The following is a 24,772-nucleotide window of genomic DNA, read 5'->3' as shown; positions in this document are numbered from 1 at the left end:
CGATCAGCCTTTTCTGTGATTCGACTAGTTTGTTGTCATCATTGGGCGCTTGTACTTTCTCGAATTCCGGCAGACTGATTAGAATTCCGGGGAGTAATTGTAGTGGCGGGTTCTTTTTGAATGAAAGAAAAATATACGAGTTTTTTCCTTTATTCTATTCCCATTTTTGTGTGTTGAAGGCCGTTTTTGGTTCGAGGCTTCGAACAATGATATTATTTGTCATTAACAGAGATTATTATCAATTAATTGGCAATGAACTCCTAATTCATTTATTCAGATGCACACTAATTCATCTATTCGGATGATGATGATGATGATCGCTACCAACGATAAATATCATTATATGATTTTCTGTTGTTACAGAAAAGATTGCAAGCAGCCATTTAGCGAAGATTGCCAATTGAGAGTCAAGGAGGCGTTTGTCGACGTAAATATCTGTACAACATTAAACAGTATTTAAAGGATCGCCTGCAGATGACAGAAGAAGAAGCAACAATAAACTGTATTTAGAGGGAAAATGTTCACTGTTTGTAATGAAATTTGTAATTACCACCACCAATAATAATAATAATAATAATAATAATAATAAAACCTTCAAATGCAAGAGAGGAATCAAACTTTGAGAATAATCATATTCATAAACACAAAAATGCTTCTATTGCCTGATTATACAGGAAACTCCCAACTTATTTCACTTCATTACGATACAAGAACAAATTACATGATTATACAGTTTAAACGTGTCTGAGTTCATCGATCAACATATCCATTGTCCTATTACTGAAGGGGTGGGGGTTCTGTGCTATCTCGAAGCTAAAACTCACATTTGATGCATAACCAAAATCCTGTACAGAGATGGTGAATCAAGTCGAAAGAAAGTCTAGTTATATGTTTAAGCTCTTGGATAGCGAGAGTGTCCTTTCTTCCTCAAAAACTCGGGGATCTCCACAGAGCCGCCATCCAATGAGGATGCAGGTCGCCTATTGATTCCAAAGCTGTTTTCCTTCTGTGTCAGCTGATTTGCCTGCATTTCAACCATTGACCAAGGAACATCACAAAAAGATTTTGAATGGATGTGGCTGATGCAAGTGGGGACAAAGAAAGTGATGGACATAGATGAAGAAAAAGACGAGTGCACAAAGCACATTGAGAGAGAGAGAGAGAGAGAGAGACCTGCCGGGATTTTCCATCATTTTCCTCTTGTCGTTTAAATCCAGTGGCAATCAAAGTTATACTCACCTGGATCAAACCAAACCAATCGATCAAAGTCCCACAAACATGATTGTTTCAAGTTATTAACCAAAAGACTGTCAAATTTCATACTTGATAACCCCAAACCAAACCCACCCACCATTATGATAACGGAAAAATACAGAAGGGGATAGAAGAAAAATAAGTTCCTTGATGAGTTATTTGGTTTTTACTTGTCCAGTTAGCATTATTTCTTATGCATTTGCTTAAAAAAAAAGAAAAAAAAAAAAATTCCAGCTGAAACAGCCACCATCTTCAAATTGAATATTTTAAGACCTCATTGAGGTTACAGTCATCTAGCTTAACACATTAAAGTTTATAATTCTACACAAATGTCTGCAATAGATGTCTAATATTAAATTTGGCATCTCAAAGCACAGATCAGCTATCTGTTAGGGTAAATACAACCAATTCTGCTACTCATGCTTTAATATAATTTAGTACAAAAAGTCAACGTGCAAGTATAGTATAAATATATTTCAAACAGTAAGTACAGCATGATTACGATAAATTAAACCTCAACTTAAGTACAGCATGATTATGATAAATTAAACCTCAACTTACTTTTGACAAGCTCAGCTTCTTCTGCACAAACATTTGAAGCTCTTGATAGTAAAAAAGTTACATCCAATCATAACTTCTGATCACTAAATCTCCCCTTCATAAGTCAAATTAAAGAGGAAAAGCATGGAAAATCATGGATGGCAATGCCCCCAAGTTTCAAAAAGTAAATGTTTCCTTCAAAGGGAAAAGTCACAATTTAATTTATCATAAGAATTCAAGTTTTTTTATGTTTATTATTCCTGCTAGGTCAATATTCAAATTATCCAAAGTTCCCCACCCCATCCTCTAGCTTCCCCCAAGTCATGTTGCCCTCATGCTGGATTTAACACTGGTTACCATGGAAAAATTACAAGAGAGAGAAAAGAATGCAGATTCCATCAGCATAAACTGGTGATCTGCCTTTTCTAGCACCACAGCTAACAGATTTTGCAGTACATTTAGCATGCATCTCCCTACTCCATTCCTATAAGTGCATAGACAGTTGAATAGGGTCTCGAAAGTGATATGTGAAAAAGCAGGTTCAACTGCACGTTTTAACAGATGATAACTTACTTGCCCACTTATTGATGGATCTATTACAGCACCAAATATCAGGTTAGCACTCGGATCCACGAGATCATAGATAACCTCCGCTGCAGCATTTACCTATCACTCCATATAAAAAAGAGAGTATGTAAATGATGATAAGAAATATGTTAGGTACCTACTAAATTCATAGAAAATCATCTATTTGAAATAAGCATATTTACTTATGTAGTGCAACATGGACACACCAGTAAAATGTCATAAACCGCTGAAGATGAATAATATTCATTTCCTTCTATATATACTAACTGATGCACAATTTAGGAAGTTTTGAGGATGCTAAGTAATATTTGATGGATTACGTTTTATTGGCATTTAAATCACATCACATTATGGTAGGGTAACATGAAATTTAATGAATCTTCCACTTACTAGATAGGCCTATTTTGGGTAAATCTGAATTATAATTAAGAAATAGAAATAGGATTTTCAGAGTAAGGGATAAACTACAGAGATTCAAATCTGGATAGTACTATCACAACTTCACATAAGGCGGAGTTTGTTTTGTTTGGGGTGATAGCGATAGATACATCAACCTATCTTTATTCTACAGAATTGTACATGAGAAGTTCATTTAATGGGCTCCTTGTTAAATCTCATTATCTCGTATAAATGCTTAAACTTCATTTCCATAATTTTCAGATTGTGACCAGTTTTCTAACTATACATGTGACAATTAGGTCTCCACCTTTTCTCCTGAGCTTCACCATTTCACTAATCATACGGATCAAAGTAGAAATGAAAAGATAGATGGATACAAGACGTAAAATAGGGGTTAACTGCTTCCACATACAATACAACACCAAAGTCCAGGCATATATAATAATTGGTGTTTCATGCTCTCGGTGTAGAACAAGCATTACTATGAGTAAGATACTCTTGGGAAACTAGCGGTACATGTTTATGAGACTTCTGTGGCTCTACCCTTAATATCAATTGTCACTAGCAGGGGGTTGCAAAATTTTGTGTAATTAGAGTTGTCGTCTTGTGCATTTAATACAAGGGAAGTTGTCTAACTTCGTTATTCACACTTCTTTAACAGCATTTATAATAACTTAGTCATAGTCACAAATGTGTTGCATGTTACTTTTAAATTTTGAGTGAAGTACTGTAAAAATGTTATTTTTAGATGTTGGATCGATATAAAAAAGATGGTTATATTGTATATATAAATAAATGGGTCGACCGACCTTAGAGTCAAATTCTTTAGTGTAATTTAAATGTTATAGGGTACGTCTACTCATGTATTAGGTTCACCCTAATATTTCCCCATATATGAAGAAAATTAAGGCGAGCCTCTTATCTTGGTGTAGAGAGAGCAGAAAAGAGTGTGAGTATGATACAACACACTATAATTTTTCTTTAGTACATTGAAATCATGTAGTGGAATCAAGAAGTGGACAAGCACTTGCTTGAGAGGGAACCACTCTAAATTCTGTGTTTTACTTGCTTTCATTTTGTCATTAATTGCTCTCAGTAGTATGAAATAAACATTTCATACATAACAATGATACACATATCAGCATAATTATATATCGACTAATAAATAATCAATGCCCAATGTACTTTCTAACAGTTGCAAGTAGTTCCACTTTATATAAAACTCTGTTTGTACTTTTCTTCAAGAGACTAGACAGTAGACGCCATTGTAATCACAATATAGAGATACTTTTCATATAAAATGTATCATAATCTTAAGATAAATTTTACCCATTAAATCTATATTAACTAAATGCCTATATATAATATATGAACATACATCGAGACTTCACATTTGATTCTTAAATAGTTCATATGTTTAATTCTAATAGGAGAACTAACTCATGGAAGATTAATTTAAATCCTTGACCGTATATGAAGTTAATGACTTAGTAACAGAAGCGAAAATAAGTATCTTAAGCTCGCTATAAGATCCGATAGTCAATATTTCAAAACTAGTGGTAAAATACACAAACTAAAAATTGTAATGAACAAGAGTTTGGTGTACTTCCAAAAAACTCTTGTTCAATTTATGGCAAATAACAGGAAAGATTGTGCACTATCATTCTGAAAATAACATGATATTTAGGAGGTCTAGCATGAATTATTTGACTAATTTGGATTTAATATCAGAGTTACCATTTTCTGAATTTCATTTGAGGAAAAAAATATTAAAAGACATATGAATTCAGTTAGACAATAAATGAAAACACCATTCCTTAAGCCAAGATCTTGGTAACTATGATAAAAATAATAATATCTATGAAAAATGAGGGCAGCAAAAACTACCTCAAACAAGGTTAAATCGCTGCCACCAGTTATATTCCACACAATTCCTGTGGCCCTCTCTATCCCAATATCCAGTAAAGGAGATTGAATGGCATTTAACGCAGCGTCTCTAGCCCTGGTCTTTCCTGCGTGATGCAAGATGACAATGCTGTTCACGATAAGATTCAAAATTACAAACACCTTATAAAAAGTCACAAGATGCAGCGAGTGTGACGCATAATGAACCAAATTTCTTTTTTCAGTACAAGTAAATAATTTTTAAGTTTGATTCGTTATAGAAAATTATACATGGGACAGAATGGAGTTAACTGAAATTTGGCGCAGCAGTTTGCCGAGTGCTGATTTATTCTTTTTATATCACTTACTCAACAAAAGGATATAATTTCTAATTTTATAATATCTTTTTTCTCGTTATATGTTTGCATCAATAAATTTGTTATACATATCCAATTCTAAGAAAATAATTTTCTAATGAAAGACAAGACTGTAGGACAAAAACTACAGAATTTACAAGATTCCCCATGGCAGTTATTATCTGTATTCTCTGTAAAAGACTGGAATTCGGGCATATTGCTAATGATGGCAGTACTCAACTAATGACGTTCATGCTCAAGCACCACATATTCTTGGACAGCCGTAAAGATGTTAGAAAGACTTAGCCCCCGTTTGGTACCCATTTTTTCCAAAATGCATTTTTCTCTCTCTTCTTTTCAACCACACATTCTTTATTAAAATAATATTACACATAAATAAAAAACGTTTCCTTATTTTTCAACCACACACTTTCTATCAAGTTACTATTCTAAAATGCATTTTTACATAAAAATGGCTCTCAAACACCCCCTTAGTAGAAATCAGTCCACTCTTTGTCCATTTCCATGTTAATTTATTGTATCACTTGATATGTCCAGTCCCACATTCTGCAATATGGCAAGCAATATTTTACAGGCCATTTCCCTATCTCACAGGGCCTTTTAAACTGTAAGTGCGATACCAACTGATCATAGACAAATTGCACACCTCATCCACAGCAGCATTCTAGTTGGCAGCAATGTTTCAGTCAAAATCTGAAATAAGGGTCATCTTACCACATAACAAGTCTAGCAAGATCTCAATCTATGACCATATCAGAACAAAACTGGAGAGTTTTAAGGAACTAACAGTTCTATTGTGCTGTTACAACCTCTCTCTTAAGCCCACAGGTTCGCTCCAATGATGGTAATCAATTACCATCCTCACTGGACATTAAGCCCATGTGTTGAAAACGAGTTTTGTAATAGTGATTTTTTTGAGAATATGTAGTTAAAAAATAAGGAAAAGTTTTGGATTTACAAGAAAAATTATTTTATTGGGACAATACGAGGTTGAAAATGAGTTTTTTTAAGAAAAATGGAGCTCAAGTAGGGGATAATTGTTCTTCATCTAAGATAGTTAAAACCCAGTCATACAAATGGTATTAGAACCAAGGCTAAGGGTTCAAGCCACAAGAACCCAACCCAATCATAAAAATGGTATTCAAAAGTTTTTTTTTTTTTTTTTTTTTTGGGACAAAAATGGGACTCAACCAAGGGCTCTATTTTCGTATGTCTATGATTTTTACGTTTTAATCCATTTACAAATAGATTGAAGAATTTTTAATAATCTTTAATTATATATTAATAAATGATCTTGCTATTACAATAGTGGACTATCGACGATTAACGGTCAATGGTTGCCCTAGCTGACCTCTAATCCTTGATCCGCCACTGTTCACCAAGCCAACCAAAGCATTCGTGCATCACCGAAACCAGGAGCAATCGAAATTTTAAAGACGTGTAAAGTTTGTCAAAAGAAATACTATATTTAAAAGACTTGTGAAACCTTAACTAAACTGTTTCAATTGTAAGTATAATTTTTTTTAAAGATAAAATTGTATCTTAGTTTAATTCCTGCACTCTAATTTGCACATGATAGACCTTCTTTAGTTGCCTACATGTTTTGCTGATCTCAAGCGTAGAGGGGCACCCTAGGCTCCTTATTACTGAAGAACAAAATGAGAGCAGCATAGAAAGGCACAAAGGCAAAAAATTGATAGCTTTATTGAAAAATGTGGGCCTTCTGAGTTCTTTTTATTCGAATTACTAATTTTGCTTTAATTTCTCATGTGGTGTTGATAATTGAGAAATGGAGTCAATCCTTATTTTCCTCAAAATAACAGTAAAATTAGATAATATTAGCTGAAATATACAAAATGTTGCTAAATTTCGTTTGCTTATACAGTAATGCAGTGAGTTTTTCTACTGAACATAATTGTGTTTCACTGTGATGAAGCATGCACTTCACTTCGCACCAAAGCACCATGACGAATTGGTGCTTCAGTGCACTTTTTTATTTAGTAACCATGACATATCTAGAGGTAAAAAATTTCTAGTTCACTATGCACCATCACCAAAATATGAAGGTAATCGACGAAACAGTTTCACCTAAGTACACTGTAATTTCTAGTACCCAAAAATGCCAAAACACCTTTTATCTCGAGTGGAGACTGTGACATAAAAGGAGGAAGAAAGCGCAAAGACATCGCATGATGCAAACAGGAACAATTTGTCAGAAATTCTAATCAAGACACAAATCCAGCAACTTTATCTGTCCAAGTGGTTTTATAACTATGCAATACATATTTATAAAATGTCCTGAAATGTAGAACTCCGCTTCATAAAAATCATTCCGAGGATGTAGAATGTATAAAACAATGAAGGAAATGCTGGATGATCGTGTTACTTGTCCAAGAGGAGCCAAAATAGGACATAAAATCTAAAGCAAACAGCAACCATGAGAAGGAGACTTGTCATCCACAGTTTATACACCGAAGGGATAAAAGTTTTAAAGAGCTGGAATGAGGACCATAACAAAAGCCAAGTGATGCAAAAGCTCTTAACTCGCTGAATGACATTGATAAAAATTTAAAAAGGAACTGTTTAAAGCTAGTCAAACAAGAAACACAAAACCAAATGGCTTACTGGAATTACCTGTTGCGGTCCCTATCCCCATCAATGAAGAACCAGCATTTGCCATAATAGCTCGCACATCTGCAAAATCTACATTCACTAGCCCAGGAATCTGCAAAGGATGCAACTTTCAACAATTAGTAACCAGAATCCCAATGACTGTCTCAGATAATTAGAAAGGCATTACAGCTATTCTTTAGAATAATATCAAATTGGAAGCTTGCATGTCATAAAACATCATACGAGCACATGTAAGCACATGCAAAAAAAATTCACACAGGTACGCACACCACCTCAGTATCTGATTCAAGAATTAAGTTCCAAATAAACATGCCATAAAATTGCCCAACTCATAATCATGCATTTTCCAGCATCATTGCTCAATTATTGGTTCATTATCAAACTGATGAATCTTATACTGGCCATGTGAATGTGTTGGACAAAGAGACTAAGCCCCTTTTGGTTTTGCTAAAAGTTAGATTTTTAGTAGAATATGATAAAGGTTGATGGTGTGGTTTAAAAGTTGTGGATCTCATGAAATGTATGATTAAAGTAAATTGTTGACTTTGACTTTAGATTTTTATCAATATTTTTAGCTAAACCAAACTAAACCAAGCAAGGGCTAAATGTAAACATTCAGAATTTATACATTCAAAATTTATTTGCATGATCGTTAAATATCTATCCCAGAGTTTCACCCAAGGAAAGGAAAGCCCGTTAAGAAAGAATAAAACTTACAACAATCATTGTGGTCTACAAATAGATTATAATGTCCTAGAAAAAGTAAAACAACAAAAAACTTTCCCAGGAAAGTACTTGGAAGCAAAACACTGAATAAACAAGATAATAAAAAATATCCATCAATCGCCAGCAAGTGATAAACACTATCAGTTGTCAATGGATAGAAGTTTAATTCCTCATGCATAAATATCCATACCGTGATTATATCAGAGATTCCACGAACACCTTGTCGAAGAATGTCATCGGCAAGGTTGAATGCTTCTGTTACTGGAGTAGATGGGGAAACAGCAGTCAATAATTTATCATTTGGAATGACTATCAGTGTATCAACATTCTCTCTCAAAGCTGCAATTCCTTCTTGAGCTTGTACAGCTCTTCTTCGTCCCTCAAAAGAAAATGGAGTTGTGACTATACCCACGGTCAAGATACCCATTGACTTTGCAATCCCTGCAATTACAGGAGCTCCACCAGTTCCTGTCCCCCCACCCATTCCAGCCTACACATTAATCAAAACCTCAAGATAAGAGAGTGAAATCAGTAGCATTATTAACCATCCAGATTTATATTAGTTGCTCATTAAAGAACGGTCATGTAGGTACATAGCATCAAGTACACTGTGGCATAGACCAAAGAGCTTTTTAAGCATTTAGGCCATGCCTGAGATGTAACATAAACTGATTTCTAAGTTACTGCAATGAATGTTAATTTTACAACTAATACGAAAAGGTCAAGGTAGTGTAGCAGATAGCAGATCACCCTCTGCTTATGGTTATAAATAGGTAAGCGATTATGATACAGATTTAGGTATCTTTGAACAAATTAGAAAAAATATCAAAAAAAGGCAAGTTTCTCAACTCTCTGGTCCAAAATAATGGAAAATGTCAGCACCAATGACAAATCATCTAGATTTTAGGTTAATTAGCCAATATAAATTGTAAAATTTGACAATAAGCCCAGGATAAGTGATGATACTAGAGTTTTATGTTACCAGGACCAGAACTAATTAATCTTGATAATCAAAAGAATCTAAAAGCATATGATTAGCATATAGGATATGTGCTAGTTTGACAACTAGAAACTCAAATAAACAAGAAAAGTTTGAAGGCAAAAAACTAGAATCGAACAGCAAAACCATTTTGTGCAGAAAATCATTTGGTTCAAAGAAGACTAAACTTACAGTAACAAACACCATGTCAGATCCATAAACCGCCTCTTCTATAGCTTCTTTGCTTTCTTTAGCAGCATTCATCCCAATGTCTGGGTTCCCACCAGCACCAAGTCCTCTGGTTAACTCTTGACCAATTTGCAACCGATTCTCAGAGAACACAGGGGACATACTCATGGACTGAATATCAGTGTTAACAATCCAGAATTCCACACCCTTCATTGCACTCTCAATCATACGATTAACTGCATTTGACCCACCACCTCCAACGCCAATAACCATGATCTTGGCCTCATTGTAATTGTTCAAACTTGACAAATCACTTGAACTTTCAGTAACACTTCCGCTCAAGCTGTCCAGTCTTGGGTTGGTCATTGTGGCATATGTCTCGCCTCTTAGCATAGAAATCTCTGGGTGAAGATTCAGAAATGGGTCCTTACCTTGAAATTGATTAACACTGTGAGAGTTGGTCGAACATTTGCACCGAGGAACATTTGAACCACTCTTTTGACTAATACCTAAAAGCCCACTCTTTTCTTTAACAATTTTTACGGGGCCAACTCTTCGTCCAAGAACATTCAGTACCCCCATGGGTCTGCAAGTTTCTGGAGGCATAAAATACTGCGGCGAACACAAAGCCATCACAGGAAAAAAACTCAAATATAATTCGGTTTTAATATGATTATGGATAAAACCAATTGACTATATTTCCAACTTGCTGCTCAAAATTTACTGTCAGCACCTGTCAATTGATTAATAAAAGACCAAATAAACTTCAATTAATGAAAATAAGCCACACAAAAGTAGCAAATCTCCTCCGTATGAAGCCATACTCTCAAATTATGGCATCACTCTATCGAAAGGAATTTCGAGAACTCACAATGACTTGACCAAACCCAGATAAGAATCCCTCTCAAGTCCCTTAAAATAATGCATTATGTAGCATAGAAATATCAGTTAAATACTTAAATGTCATACCAACTAGGAACCCCGTCCCCAAAGAGAACAATGGAAAAGAAATAAATTATAACATTCAATAGGTAAATCAAAAGCATGAAGTTGATTCGCAACGAAAAATAACCTGGTGGTCTTTACCAAGAACACCTCCTCTGACAACGCAATTAGCTAAGAAATTCAAAAAGAAGAAGAGACTACAGTAAAGACGTGTATGGCGAATTATGAACGGGTTATATTTGTACAATTTCGAGCATTAATTAAAGTGCACACGAGCGGCGAGCCTCATTCAGTACCTTGAGCTCGCTTTCATCTCACATGGCATTTCTTGTTTTATATTTTTGATTATTTATTTTGTGTTTGTAAGATATGACATGTATGTGCCCACCTACTGTTCTGGGCAGGGCAGGGCATAAAGGAACCAAAGTAAAAGAGGGGGGAAAATGAAGTGGAAATTACGTCCAACCATACTTTTAAGATTCAATTTAAAAGATCAGATTTAAAATTTATTTATATAAAAATAAGATATTAATAATATTCAATATCCTCTATCTTCTCACTCTAAACTATACCCACCCAAACCCTAAAAATCCAGAAAACCACAAATCACAATCCACTTTTTTCTTCTCTCTCCGACGATTCCGATAGTAACACTCGGTGCACTGCCGTGCACAACCCGATGTAGATCCATTCTTCCTCTTTCCCTCTTTTATATTTTTGAGTGATGTCGTGATTGAATGTTCAATGGTGGTACTGTGGTATTATGGTGTGTTGGTTTTGCGATTGTAGTGGTTATATTATTGGGTTCAATGGATGCATGGTTGGGTGTCGTGGTGGGGCGGTGTTGTGGTGTGTGTGCAGTGGTGTTGAGGCTTGGTAGTGGCTCTGGCGATAGTTTCATGGTTATTGTAGTGGTGATGTGGTTATTGTGGCGGGTTGTGTGTGGTGGTGGTGTGGTTGATGTGGCGATAATGGTAGTGGTGGTGGTGGTGGTTATTGTTGATATAAGCAGTGGTGGTAGTGTCCGGCAGTAGATTTAGAGCTAAAATTGATATGCTATAGAATAATTTTCATTACTTATTTAGGTCACTTTGGATTACTTAGTATAGATGTCTTCATGTACCATCTGCATTGCACATACTATGAATTTGCTAGTGGGACTCTATCGCATGTGTGAGATTTGGGATGACTATCACATATTAATTGGGTGACTTCAAACATGAATTGACCTAATTTAGTAGACCTAAACCCAAAAATATTCCCCTAAATAAAAGCTCGTTATCTTAATGTTCTTCTTCAAGGCCTATTTCACTTGAGCAATTAAACCTGCGGGATCTCTTAAAATATGATGTCTATGGTCAACTGACTTGAGTTAATAGACCTAAACCTCGTTACAGGGGTCATCTCAGTTGCTTAATGGAAAAGACCCTGTACTTAAGATGTAAAATATATGAGCTTGAAAAATATGAAAAATGTGAAAAATGTTATGAGCTAAAAAATATGGAAAACTGAAAAATATAAATGCGCAAAATCAGGGGGAGAAAATAAAAATAATAAGTATAGGTCCTACTATACTCTCGAGGTTTGACTTTCATCAGTAGAATGATATACTTATTGGCAGTGATTGTCATGTCCTTTCTCATAAAATTAAGATTTGGAGTTATACTTGCATTGGATTAGTGACACTTTACACACATGAGTCACTTATATTATTTACTCCATTCTGATCTGAACTGAGTATGTAGGAAGATTTATAGTATATTGATTTTACTTGTGCACGCTATCAACTGCATTTTTAAGTTAAATTTGTTAGTATTCCCTTCAACATTTGTGATAAAAAAATGGGAGAAAAATGTGTAACTGAGGGGGAGAAAATAAGAGCATGGAGCGATTTTGCATTTGCATGTGCACTGATTTCATTGATTAATTGACATTTTGCATTTTACATCATTGCTATATCATGGGTCGTTAGAGTGAGACATAGATACATTGTATTACTACATAAAATTCATATGTATAAAATTCATGAGAGTTTGCAGTAAGAGGGAGCATTGCATTGCATTTTATATCACATCCATTATGTTTGAGTTTTGATGTTTACTGAGGTTGGTGTTTTGATTGACATCATTGTCACGTCTCAAACTGGCATGTTGATTTGTGGTTAAGTGATTTAATTTTTGTATTTCCTGTATCAAGTGCTTTTACACTGGGTATATGATTTTTTGGATTTCAGGAAACAGGTACAACAAAAGGAATGCAAGACTCAGTGCTAGGGTATATTGGGTAGAATAGGTTTTCATTTTTTAGTCTTGACGTTGTTTGAATAGTTTTGTCAAAGAATGTCAAAGGGGGAGTTTGTTATGTTTTATATTGTAATTGGCAATTTAGTGAACAAAAGGGACTTAATTGAACATGTTGTAAAATTTAGGGACTTGGGCTGCAACTTGTATAGATGGTTTAGGCTACGATTGAGTTTGGAACAAGGTGGAAGACTTGCCGATTTTTCGCTAGCTGCTCGCCAAGTTGTTGCTTGAGCGGAGGAAGCAGAACCATCGTCGCCTGTTTTTCACCCAGGCGTCGCTCGCTTCTCGCTCGACATTGCTTAAGCGACAGTGTTATGCGGCCAAACCCTAGGTCGCGTGTTGGAGAATTTTGTACAAATATGGATTGAAGCGCAATTACAAGCACAAGAACAAACGATTCTTAGTAAGTACAAGTTGAGGAATTGCTGTGTATTCCCTGAAAGGTCTATAGTGGAGATAACTGGTTTGTTTTCGGAATTTTTCCAACGTTGGGTTTTTTCGTCATTAAAATTTTGTTTTTATTGCTTTCCATAATTTATCACAATTGCGGTATTCAAACTTAGGGGAAAATGGACTTGTATGCTAAACCATAGAAACTAATACAAGTGACGTGATTGCTTTAATTAGTAATTTTCGCATGTAAGGTCAAACAAATTGGTAATCTGGAACGTAAACTCGATAACTTTAAAAGTCGAAGTAGGCATTAGAGCATTCCAAATTTCTCATAGTGGTGTTTGGTTGCGGTGTTTGAGATGATGGTATTGCTACTGAGAGGTGGTGGTGGTGGTTCTGGTGATGATGGTTTCGATGGTGATGTGGTTGGTGGTAGTGGTAAGATGGTGGTCACAAATGATTTAATTGTTTGTGACCAATAAATTAGTTAATATGTAACAATGAAATAGATAAATTATGACCAACAAATAATGTGTAACCTAAAATTTCGTTAATTTGTGGCCAATAATTTGATAATTTGTAACTAAAAATTAATTTGATATTTTGTGGTCGTGAAATAAGTTGACTTATAAAATTTGTAATCAAGGAATAATATGTGGCCTACTAATTTGATAAATTTGTGACCATAAAATAATTTATGACATATAAAATCTTTAATTGTGATTGATAAATTATTTGCAATTAATTAATTCAATAATTTGTGAGTAAATTGTATAGACTTGTGACCTTATATTTAATTTATAAAATATATATTTGATTAATTATTTTAGAAATAAAATTTAATGAATATCTGATTTTTTGAAGTTTTAAACATTTTATCTTAATTTTGAAATGAGTTATAGTTAAACTCTTGATTGAGCCTCATATTCTGGGGATAATGTTATCTGATTTTTGAAGTTTTAAACATTTTATCTTAATTTTGAAATGAGTTATAGTTAAACTCCTGATTCAGCCTCATATTTTGGAGATAATGTATATTGAAATGGTGATTTTTTGAAAAATGTGTGGTTAAAAAATATGTAAATTTTTTTAGTTTATATGTAAAATTATTTAATGAGAGAATATGTGGTTGAAAATTAGTTTTGAAAAAACTGAATTTGAAAATAATGGGACGCAAATAGAGGCTAGATTACATCTTCGATATCAACCAAGGATGACATCCCCTAGGTAGAAGGAGTCTAGACAATAATGAGATAGATGTGTTTAAAATCAGTGGTATAGATTGCTGTCACATGAAAGAGTATCAAATTTGTTGTCAAGCACGATGTACATATAGCATGATTAGGAGAAATTACATTTTGAAAATTATACCACAACTGATAATTAAATATGACAATTCTAAAATCAGGTATAAAGTTTACTTGAACATAAATCAGGTGATAATCAATCAATAATAAAATTAATTATCTCTCAACTATATCTTTCTCTACTCTCACTCTAATCTCTCCCTATCTCCAATAATCCTGTGAATCTATACATCCAGGTTTCCACTCTCCAATTTCTCCAATGACGATGAAGATGTGGTGGAATAAACAAGGTAGACACCACTTCGGAGGTAGTTTGTAGGCAACGGTGGAAGGGAAAGATAGAGATTCAATGAATCGAGAAGCCGTGCAGGTTTCGGAGCTTGCAGACCGTGCAGAATAATTGGACCTTTTCGACATCAAATAGAAGAAAAGGCATGTCGGCAACAATTGAAGGCATGCCGATATCAATACAAGTTCTGGAATTCGTACCCATATTGTACGTGAATAGAGGCAATCATCTCCCATTCAATTGACGATTCCTGCATCATTCAATCTAAAATTTACATGGGAAAATCAAATTTGCATTCAGACAATAGTGGATACACATTTAATCGATCCAATTGCTGTTCAATTACCTCAAAATTCGATCCTCAAAATGGCGACTCGGCTGATTTTGTCAATTGCAATTGGTGGCTAAAAATGGTAGGATAGTTCTAGTAATTGTATTTTTGGGTTACATGATCGACACAATCCGTGCTCTGTGAATTTGAGGTGGTGATGACATCGGGCTTAGGATTTTTTGTTGGGTGGTGGTTGTGGTTGTAGTGTGTGGAGATGGAGGTCATAATTGTTGCTGGTTATGGTAAGGTGTTCATTTCTGTCCTCTTCTGATATAAGGTAGTGGAAGTGGCAAGTTTAGGAATTTTTTTTATTTTTATTTTTTTTTGTTGGGGATAGTTGTGGTGGAGATGGAGGTTGTGATTTTTGTCGTTATTTTATGGTGGTTTTGGAGGTGGGTTCATGGTGGGTTTTGAGGTGATGGTAGTGCTGGTGATGGTGTAGGTGGTGGTTGTGGTGTTGGGTTTGGATTGGGTTGGGGCTATATAAATACAGTTTGTGTCCAATAAATTGGGCTAATCTATAACCAATAAATAATTCGCAACCAATAAAATAGATAGTTTATGATATTTGTGCAATGGTCTGTGACTTGTGCACAATGACATGTGACGTGAATTGATAACATGTCATATGTTTTTGCGCACTTGTTATGGGTTACATATCAATGTTCACAGGTAACAAATCAAATAGAATTTGTCACATATCACTGATTTATATTCATATGTCAATATTGATTGGTCAATTGTTATTGTTCATAGGACACAGGTCATATAGTATAGGCCACTGATGTTCATTGATTACATGTTATAATTCACAGTTCATACTGTATAGGTTGTATATTTTCATAGATCACATGTCAATATTAATAATCATTGGTTATAGCTCATAGGTCACATGTTATAGTTCATAGTCATATGTCACCATTCACATATCACAGGTTATATTGTATAGGTTACGAATGTTCGCAAATCACTAATTATAGTTCACATGTCAATATTAATTAGTCATATCTTATAGTTCACATATTACCTTTATCGGTAACAGATCATTGTCTACATGTTACAAATCCAAAAGAATTGGTCATAAGCTTGGAAAAATATCGTAGGCAATAGATCTATGTAAATTCAAGAGAACTAGCCATATATCCTTGATTTCTCTTAACTGAAATTGAAGTTATTTGTTACGGTGAGTACTCTGTAAATTTCACTAGGTGCTATTTTTCAATTCAATTTTAAAAAAATAGTTTTAAATTATGCCAGTACTGTTGAGTCGTCGCTAAAGAATGATCAATCAATTTTTATTTTTATTTTTACAATTGCCATGTTTCTCTTTCTTCTCTACTATCTGAGCTGACTATGTCTATTCACCGTTGAGCGATAATCAATTCACCGCTGAAGAAGTCAATGGTGGGATGGATGTCCACGGGTGAATGATGAAGACTGTAAGAGGGGATGACAGCGGACGGGTATGCAATGTGGGCACACGGTGGAGGTGAATATGGTTAGACTAATTTAATTTGACAATATTATTATTTAAAATTAAAATATTTCCCTGATACATAACTACTTACTTTTAAATATATATTTCAAATATGACAATTTTATAGAATTTTTTCAAAAATCAAGGGACACTAATTAAATAGATAATTAAATAAGTTAATTTTATAATAACATACAGTTTATGGTCACAGAAAGTTACAATCACAAATTACAAATTTTATATGTCACAACTTATTTATCAATTACAAATGATCAAATTAGATAATCGAGCCCTATTTCTAGAACTAATTAATCTTGATAATCAAAAGAATCTAAAAGCATATGATTAGCATATAGGATATGTGCTAGTTTGACAACTAGAAACTCAAATAAACAAGAAAAGTTTGAAGGCAAAAAACTAGAATCGAACAGCAAAACCATTTTGTGCAGAAAATCATTTGGTTCAAAGAAGACTAAACTTACAGTAACAAACACCATGTCAGATCCATAAACCGCCTCTTCTATAGCTTCTTTGCTTTCTTTAGCAGCATTCATCCCAATGTCTGGGTTCCCACCAGCACCAAGTCCTCTGGTTAACTCTTGACCAATTTGCAACCGATTCTCAGAGAACACAGGGGACATACTCATGGACTGAATATCAGTGTTAACAATCCAGAATTCCACACCCTTCATTGCACTCTCAATCATACGATTAACTGCATTTGACCCACCACCTCCAACGCCAATAACCATGATCTTGGCCTCATTGTAATTGTTCAAACTTGACAAATCACTTGAACTTTCAGTAACACTTCCGCTCAAGCTGTCCAGTCTTGGGTTGGTCATTGTGGCATATGTCTCGCCTCTTAGCATAGAAATCTCTGGGTGAAGATTCAGAAATGGGTCCTTACCTTGAAATTGATTAACACTGTGAGAGTTGGTCGAACATTTGCACCGAGGAACATTTGAACCACTCTTTTGACTAATACCTAAAAGCCCACTCTTTTCTTTAACAATTTTTACGGGGCCAACTCTTCGTCCAAGAACATTCAGTACCCCCATGGGTCTGCAAGTTTCTGGAGGCATAAAATACTGCGGCGAACACAAAGCCATCACAGGAAAAAAACTCAAATATAATTCGGTTTTAATATGATTATGGATAAAACCAATTGACTATATTTCCAACTTGCTGCTCAAAATTTACTGTCAGCACCTGTCAATTGATTAATAAAAGACCAAATAAACTTCAATTAATGAAAATAAGCCACACAAAAGTAGCAAATCTCCTCCGTATGAAGCCATACTCTCAAATTATGGCATCACTCTATCGAAAGGAATTTCGAGAACTCACAATGACTTGACCAAACCCAGATAAGAATCCCTCTCAAGTCCCTTAAAATAATGCATTATGTAGCATAGAAATATCAGTTAAATACTTAAATGTCATACCAACTAGGAACCCCGTCCCCAAAGAGAACAATGGAAAAGAAATAAATTATAACATTCAATAGGTAAATCAAAAGCATGAAGTTGATTCGCAACGAAAAATAACCTGGTGGTCTTTACCAAGAACACCTCCTCTGACAACGCAATTAGCTAAGAAATTCAAAAAGAAGAAGAGACTACAGTAAAGACGTGTATGGCGAATTATGAACGGGTTATATTTGTACAATTTCGAGCATTAATTAAAGTGCACACGAGCGGCGAGCCTCATTCAGTACCTTGAGCTCGCTTTCATCTCACATGGCATTTCTTGTTTTATATTTTTGATTATTTATTTTGTGTTTGTAAGATATGACATGTATGTGCCCACCTACTGTTCTGGGCAGGGCAGGGCATAAAGGAACCAAAGTAAAAGAGGGGGGAAAATGAAGTGGAAATTACGTCCAACCATACTTTTAAGATTCAATTTAAAAGATCAGATTTAAAATTTATTTATATAAAAATAAGATATTAATAATATTCAATATCCTCTATCTTCTCACTCTAAACTATACCCACCCAAACCCTAAAAATCCAGAAAACCACAAATCACAATCCACTTTTTTCTTCTCTCTCCGACGATTCCGATAGTAACACTCGGTGCACTGCCGTGCACAACCCGATGTAGATCCATTCTTCCTCTTTCCCTCTTTTATATTTTTGAGTGATGTCGTGATTGAATGTTCAATGGTGGTACTGTGGTATTATGGTGTGTTGGTTTTGCGATTGTAGTGGTTATATTATTGGGTTCAATGGATGCATGGTTGGGTGTCGTGGTGGGGCGGTGTTGTGGTGTGTGTGCAGTGGTGTTGAGGCTTGGTAGTGGCTCTGGCGATAGTTTCATGGTTATTGTAGTGGTGATGTGGTTATTGTGGCGGGTTGTGTGTGGTGGTGGTGTGGTTGATGTGGCGATAATGGTAGTGGTGGTGGTGGTGGTTATTGTTGATATAAGCAGTGGTGGTAGTGTCCGGCAGTAGATTTAGAGCTAAAATTGATATGCTATAGAATAATTTTCATTACTTATTTAGGTCACTTTGGATTACTTAGTATAGATGTCTTCATGTACCATCTGCATTGCACATACTATGAATTTGCTAGTGGGACTCTATCGCATGTGTGAGATTTGGGATGACTATCACATATTAATTGGGTGACTTCAAACATGAATTGACCTAATTTAGTAGACCTAAACCCAAAAATATTCCCCTAAATAAAAGCTCGTTATCTTAATGTTCTTCTTCAAGGCCTATTTCACTTGAGCAATTAAACCTGCGGGATCTCTTAAAATATGATGTCTATGGTCAACTGACTTGAGTTAATAGACCTAAACCTCGTTACAGGGGTCATCTCAGTTGCTTAATGGAAAAGACCCTGTACTTAAGATGTAAAATATATGAGCTTGAAAAATATGAAAAATGTGAAAAATGTTATGAGCTAAAAAATATGGAAAACTGAAAAATATAAATGCGCAAAATCAGGGGGAGAAAATAAAAATAATAAGTATAGGTCCTACTATACTCTCGAGGTTTGACTTTCATCAGTAGAATGATATACTTATTGGCAGTGATTGTCATGTCCTTTCTCATAAAATTAAGATTTGGAGTTATACTTGCATTGGATTAGTGACACTTTACACACATGAGTCACTTATATTATTTACTCCATTCTGATCTGAACTGAGTATGTAGGAAGATTTATAGTATATTGATTTTACTTGTGCACGCTATCAACTGCATTTTTAAGTTAAATTTGTTAGTATTCCCTTCAACATTTGTGATAAAAAAATGGGAGAAAAATGTGTAACTGAGGGGGAGAAAATAAGAGCATGGAGCGATTTTGCATTTGCATGTGCACTGATTTCATTGATTAATTGACATTTTGCATTTTACATCATTGCTATATCATGGGTCGTTAGAGTGAGACATAGATACATTGTATTACTACATAAAATTCATATGTATAAAATTCATGAGAGTTTGCAGTAAGAGGGAGCATTGCATTGCATTTTATATCACATCCATTATGTTTGAGTTTTGATGTTTACTGAGGTTGGTGTTTTGATTGACATCATTGTCACGTCTCAAACTGGCATGTTGATTTGTGGTTAAGTGATTTAATTTTTGTATTTCCTGTATCAAGTGCTTTTACACTGGGTATATGATTTTTTGGATTTCAGGAAACAGGTACAACAAAAGGAATGCAAGACTCAGTGCTAGGGTATATTGGGTAGAATAGGTTTTCATTTTTTAGTCTTGACGTTGTTTGAATAGTTTTGTCAAAGAATGTCAAAGGGGGAGTTTGTTATGTTTTATATTGTAATTGGCAATTTAGTGAACAAAAGGGACTTAATTGAACATGTTGTAAAATTTAGGGACTTGGGCTGCAACTTGTATAGATGGTTTAGGCTACGATTGAGTTTGGAACAAGGTGGAAGACTTGCCGATTTTTCGCTAGCTGCTCGCCAAGTTGTTGCTTGAGCGGAGGAAGCAGAACCATCGTCGCCTGTTTTTCACCCAGGCGTCGCTCGCTTCTCGCTCGACATTGCTTAAGCGACAGTGTTATGCGGCCAAACCCTAGGTCGCGTGTTGGAGAATTTTGTACAAATATGGATTGAAGCGCAATTACAAGCACAAGAACAAACGATTCTTAGTAAGTACAAGTTGAGGAATTGCTGTGTATTCCCTGAAAGGTCTATAGTGGAGATAACTGGTTTGTTTTCGGAATTTTTCCAACGTTGGGTTTTTTCGTCATTAAAATTTTGTTTTTATTGCTTTCCATAATTTATCACAATTGCGGTATTCAAACTTAGGGGAAAATGGACTTGTATGCTAAACCATAGAAACTAATACAAGTGACGTGATTGCTTTAATTAGTAATTTTCGCATGTAAGGTCAAACAAATTGGTAATCTGGAACGTAAACTCGATAACTTTAAAAGTCGAAGTAGGCATTAGAGCATTCCAAATTTCTCATAGTGGTGTTTGGTTGCGGTGTTTGAGATGATGGTATTGCTACTGAGAGGTGGTGGTGGTGGTTCTGGTGATGATGGTTTCGATGGTGATGTGGTTGGTGGTAGTGGTAAGATGGTGGTCACAAATGATTTAATTGTTTGTGACCAATAAATTAGTTAATATGTAACAATGAAATAGATAAATTATGACCAACAAATAATGTGTAACCTAAAATTTCGTTAATTTGTGGCCAATAATTTGATAATTTGTAACTAAAAATTAATTTGATATTTTGTGGTCGTGAAATAAGTTGACTTATAAAATTTGTAATCAAGGAATAATATGTGGCCTACTAATTTGATAAATTTGTGACCATAAAATAATTTATGACATATAAAATCTTTAATTGTGATTGATAAATTATTTGCAATTAATTAATTCAATAATTTGTGAGTAAATTGTATAGACTTGTGACCTTATATTTAATTTATAAAATATATATTTGATTAATTATTTTAGAAATAAAATTTAATGAATATCTGATTTTTTGAAGTTTTAAACATTTTATCTTAATTTTGAAATGAGTTATAGTTAAACTCTTGATTGAGCCTCATATTCTGGGGATAATGTTATCTGATTTTTGAAGTTTTAAACATTTTATCTTAATTTTGAAATGAGTTATAGTTAAACTCTTGATTGAGCCTCATATTCTGGGGATAATGTTATCTGATTTTTGAAGTTTTAAACATTTTATCTTAATTTTGAAATGAGTTATAGTTAAACTCTTGATTGAGCCTCATATTCTGGGGATAATGTTATCTGATTTTTGAAGTTTTAAACATTTTATCTTAATTTTGAAATGAGTTATAGTTAAACTCCTGATTCAGCCTCATATTTTGGAGATAATGTATATTGAAATGGTGATTTTTTGAAAAATGTGTGGTTAAAAAATATGTAAATTTTTTTAGTTTATATGTAAAATTATTTAATGAGAGAATATGTGGTTGAAAATTAGTTTTGAAAAAACTGAATTTGAAAATAATGGGACGCAAATAGAGGCTAGATTACATCTTCGATATCAACCAAGGATGACATCCCCTAGGTAGAAGGAGTCTAGACAATAATGAGATAGATGTGTTTAAAATCAGTGGTATAGATTGCTGTCACATGAAAGAGTATCAAATTTGTTGTCAAGCACGATGTACATATAGCATGATTAGGAGAAATTACATTTTGAAAATTATACCACAACTGATAATTAAATATGACAATTCTAAAATCAGGTATAAAGTTTACTTGAACATAAATCAGGTGATAATCAATCAATAATAAAATTAATTATCTCTCAACTATATCTTTCTCTACTCTCACTCTAATCTCTCCCTATCTCCAATAATCCTGTGAATCTATACATCCAGGTTTCCACTCTCCAATTTCTCCAATGACGATGAAGATGTGGTGGAATAAACAAGGTAGACACCACTTCGGAGGTAGTTTGTAGGCAACGGTGGAAGGGAAAGATAGAGATTCAATGAATCGAGAAGCCGTGCAGGTTTCGGAGCTTGCAGACCGTGCAGAATAATTGGACCTTTTCGACATCAAATAGAAGAAAAGGCATGTCGGCAACAATTGAAGGCATGCCGATATCAATACAAGTTCTGGAATTCGTACCCATATTGTACGTGAATAGAGGCAATCATCTCCCATTCAATTGACGATTCCTGCATCATTCAATCTAAAATTTACATGGGAAAATCAAATTTGCATTCAGACAATAGTGGATACACATTTAATCGATCCAATTGCTGTTCAATTACCTCAAAATTCGATCCTCAAAATGGCGACTCGGCTGATTTTGTCAATTGCAATTGGTGGCTAAAAATGGTAGGATAGTTCTAGTAATTGTATTTTTGGGTTACATGATCGACACAATCCGTGCTCTGTGAATTTGAGGTGGTGATGACATCGGGCTTAGGATTTTTTGTTGGGTGGTGGTTGTGGTTGTAGTGTGTGGAGATGGAGGTCATAATTGTTGCTGGTTTGCTGTTCAATTACCTCAAAATTCGATCCTCAAAATGGCGACTCGGCTGATTTTGTCAATTGCAATTGGTGGCTAAAAATGGTAGGATAGTTCTAGTAATTGTATTTTTGGGTTACATGATCGACACAATCCGTGCTCTGTGAATTTGAGGTGGTGATGACATCGGGCTTAGGATTTTTTGTTGGGTGGTGGTTGTGGTTGTAGTGTGTGGAGATGGAGGTCATAATTGTTGCTGGTTATGGTAAGGTGTTCATTTCTGTCCTCTTCTGATATAAGGTAGTGGAAGTGGCAAGTTTAGGAATTTTTTTTATTTTTATTTTTTTTTGTTGGGGATAGTTGTGGTGGAGATGGAGGTTGTGATTTTTGTCGTTATTTTATGGTGGTTTTGGAGGTGGGTTCATGGTGGGTTTTGAGGTGATGGTAGTGCTGGTGATGGTGTAGGTGGTGGTTGTGGTGTTGGGTTTGGATTGGGTTGGGGCTATATAAATACAGTTTGTGTCCAATAAATTGGGCTAATCTATAACCAATAAATAATTCGCAACCAATAAAATAGATAGTTTATGATATTTGTGCAATGGTCTGTGACTTGTGCACAATGACATGTGACGTGAATTGATAACATGTCATATGTTTTTGCGCACTTGTTATGGGTTACATATCAATGTTCACAGGTAACAAATCAAATAGAATTTGTCACATATCACTGATTTATATTCATATGTCAATATTGATTGGTCAATTGTTATTGTTCATAGGACACAGGTCATATAGTATAGGCCACTGATGTTCATTGATTACATGTTATAATTCACAGTTCATACTGTATAGGTTGTATATTTTCATAGATCACATGTCAATATTAATAATCATTGGTTATAGCTCATAGGTCACATGTTATAGTTCATAGTCATATGTCACCATTCACATATCACAGGTTATATTGTATAGGTTACGAATGTTCGCAAATCACTAATTATAGTTCACATGTCAATATTAATTAGTCATATCTTATAGTTCACATATTACCTTTATCGGTAACAGATCATTGTCTACATGTTACAAATCCAAAAGAATTGGTCATAAGCTTGGAAAAATATCGTAGGCAATAGATCTATGTAAATTCAAGAGAACTAGCCATATATCCTTGATTTCTCTTAACTGAAATTGAAGTTATTTGTTACGGTGAGTACTCTGTAAATTTCACTAGGTGCTATTTTTCAATTCAATTTTAAAAAAATAGTTTTAAATTATGCCAGTACTGTTGAGTCGTCGCTAAAGAATGATCAATCAATTTTTATTTTTATTTTTACAATTGCCATGTTTCTCTTTCTTCTCTACTATCTGAGCTGACTATGTCTATTCACCGTTGAGCGATAATCAATTCACCGCTGAAGAAGTCAATGGTGGGATGGATGTCCACGGGTGAATGATGAAGACTGTAAGAGGGGATGACAGCGGACGGGTATGCAATGTGGGCACACGGTGGAGGTGAATATGGTTAGACTAATTTAATTTGACAATATTATTATTTAAAATTAAAATATTTCCCTGATACATAACTACTTACTTTTAAATATATATTTCAAATATGACAATTTTATAGAATTTTTTCAAAAATCAAGGGACACTAATTAAATAGATAATTAAATAAGTTAATTTTATAATAACATACAGTTTATGGTCAC

The 24,772-nt window shown here is 34.5% G+C and overlaps 2 protein-coding genes across 5 annotated transcripts; both read right to left on the bottom strand.

Annotated features, from left to right (window-relative positions):
* Nucleotides 1-632: 632 nt before the first annotated feature.
* Nucleotides 633-10,824, bottom strand: LOC111388429 (cell division protein FtsZ homolog 2-1, chloroplastic-like). Of its 4 annotated transcripts, none has more exons than XM_023013127.1 (8): nt 10,643-10,817; nt 9,574-10,303; nt 8,593-8,892; nt 7,677-7,767; nt 4,669-4,793; nt 2,368-2,460; nt 1,174-1,239; nt 633-1,024 (listed from the first exon to the last, which is right to left on the bottom strand). In XM_023013127.1, the coding sequence occupies exons 2-8, from the start codon at nt 10,201-10,203 to the stop codon at nt 893-895; spliced, it is 1,437 nt and encodes a 478-aa protein (XP_022868895.1). In that variant the 5' UTR covers nt 10,204-10,303; nt 10,643-10,817; the 3' UTR covers nt 633-892. The 4 variants fall into 4 exon arrangements, 2 of the variants coding, with proteins under 2 accessions (XP_022868895.1, XP_022868896.1); XM_023013128.1 differs by having other exon boundaries at nt 9,574-10,182; XR_002701561.1 differs by lacking the exon at nt 633-1,024 and adding an exon at nt 1,816-2,278 and having other exon boundaries at nt 10,643-10,824.
* A 6,099-nt stretch (nt 10,825-16,923) lies between these two features.
* LOC111388420 (cell division protein FtsZ homolog 2-1, chloroplastic-like) lies at nt 16,924-18,371 on the bottom strand. Its single transcript, XM_023013118.1, has 2 exons — nt 18,167-18,371; nt 16,924-17,827 (listed from the first exon to the last, which is right to left on the bottom strand). The coding sequence occupies exon 2, from the start codon at nt 17,725-17,727 to the stop codon at nt 16,924-16,926; it is 804 nt and encodes a 267-aa protein (XP_022868886.1). The 5' UTR covers nt 17,728-17,827; nt 18,167-18,371.
* Nucleotides 18,372-24,772: the final 6,401 nt, after the last annotated feature.

Source organism: Olea europaea, unplaced genomic scaffold (genome assembly GCF_002742605.1).
Source record: "Olea europaea var. sylvestris unplaced genomic scaffold, O_europaea_v1 scaffold492, whole genome shotgun sequence".
Taxonomy (NCBI): domain Eukaryota; kingdom Viridiplantae; phylum Streptophyta; class Magnoliopsida; order Lamiales; family Oleaceae; genus Olea; species Olea europaea.
The sequence above is the reverse complement of the archived record's forward strand: the minus strand, read 5'-3'. Positions and strand labels throughout refer to the sequence as shown.

What these genes read in the sequence shown, in the direction of transcription:
- LOC111388429 (XM_023013127.1), bottom strand. Translation starts at nt 10,203, where the DNA reads ATGGCTTTGTGTTCGCCGCAGTATTTTATGCCTCCAGAAACTTGCAGA. An exon ending in GGGGATAGGGACCGCAACAG is followed by an intron (nt 4,794 to 7,676) that starts GTAATTCCAGTA and finishes TGCATCACGCAG; the next exon opens with GAAAGACCAGGGCTAGAGAC. An exon ending in ATCCATCAATAAGTGGGCAA is followed by an intron (nt 1,240 to 2,367) that starts GTAAGTTATCAT and finishes GGTTTGATCCAG; the next exon opens with GTGAGTATAACTTTGATTGC.
- LOC111388420 (XM_023013118.1), bottom strand. Translation starts at nt 17,727, where the DNA reads ATGGCTTTGTGTTCGCCGCAGTATTTTATGCCTCCAGAAACTTGCAGA.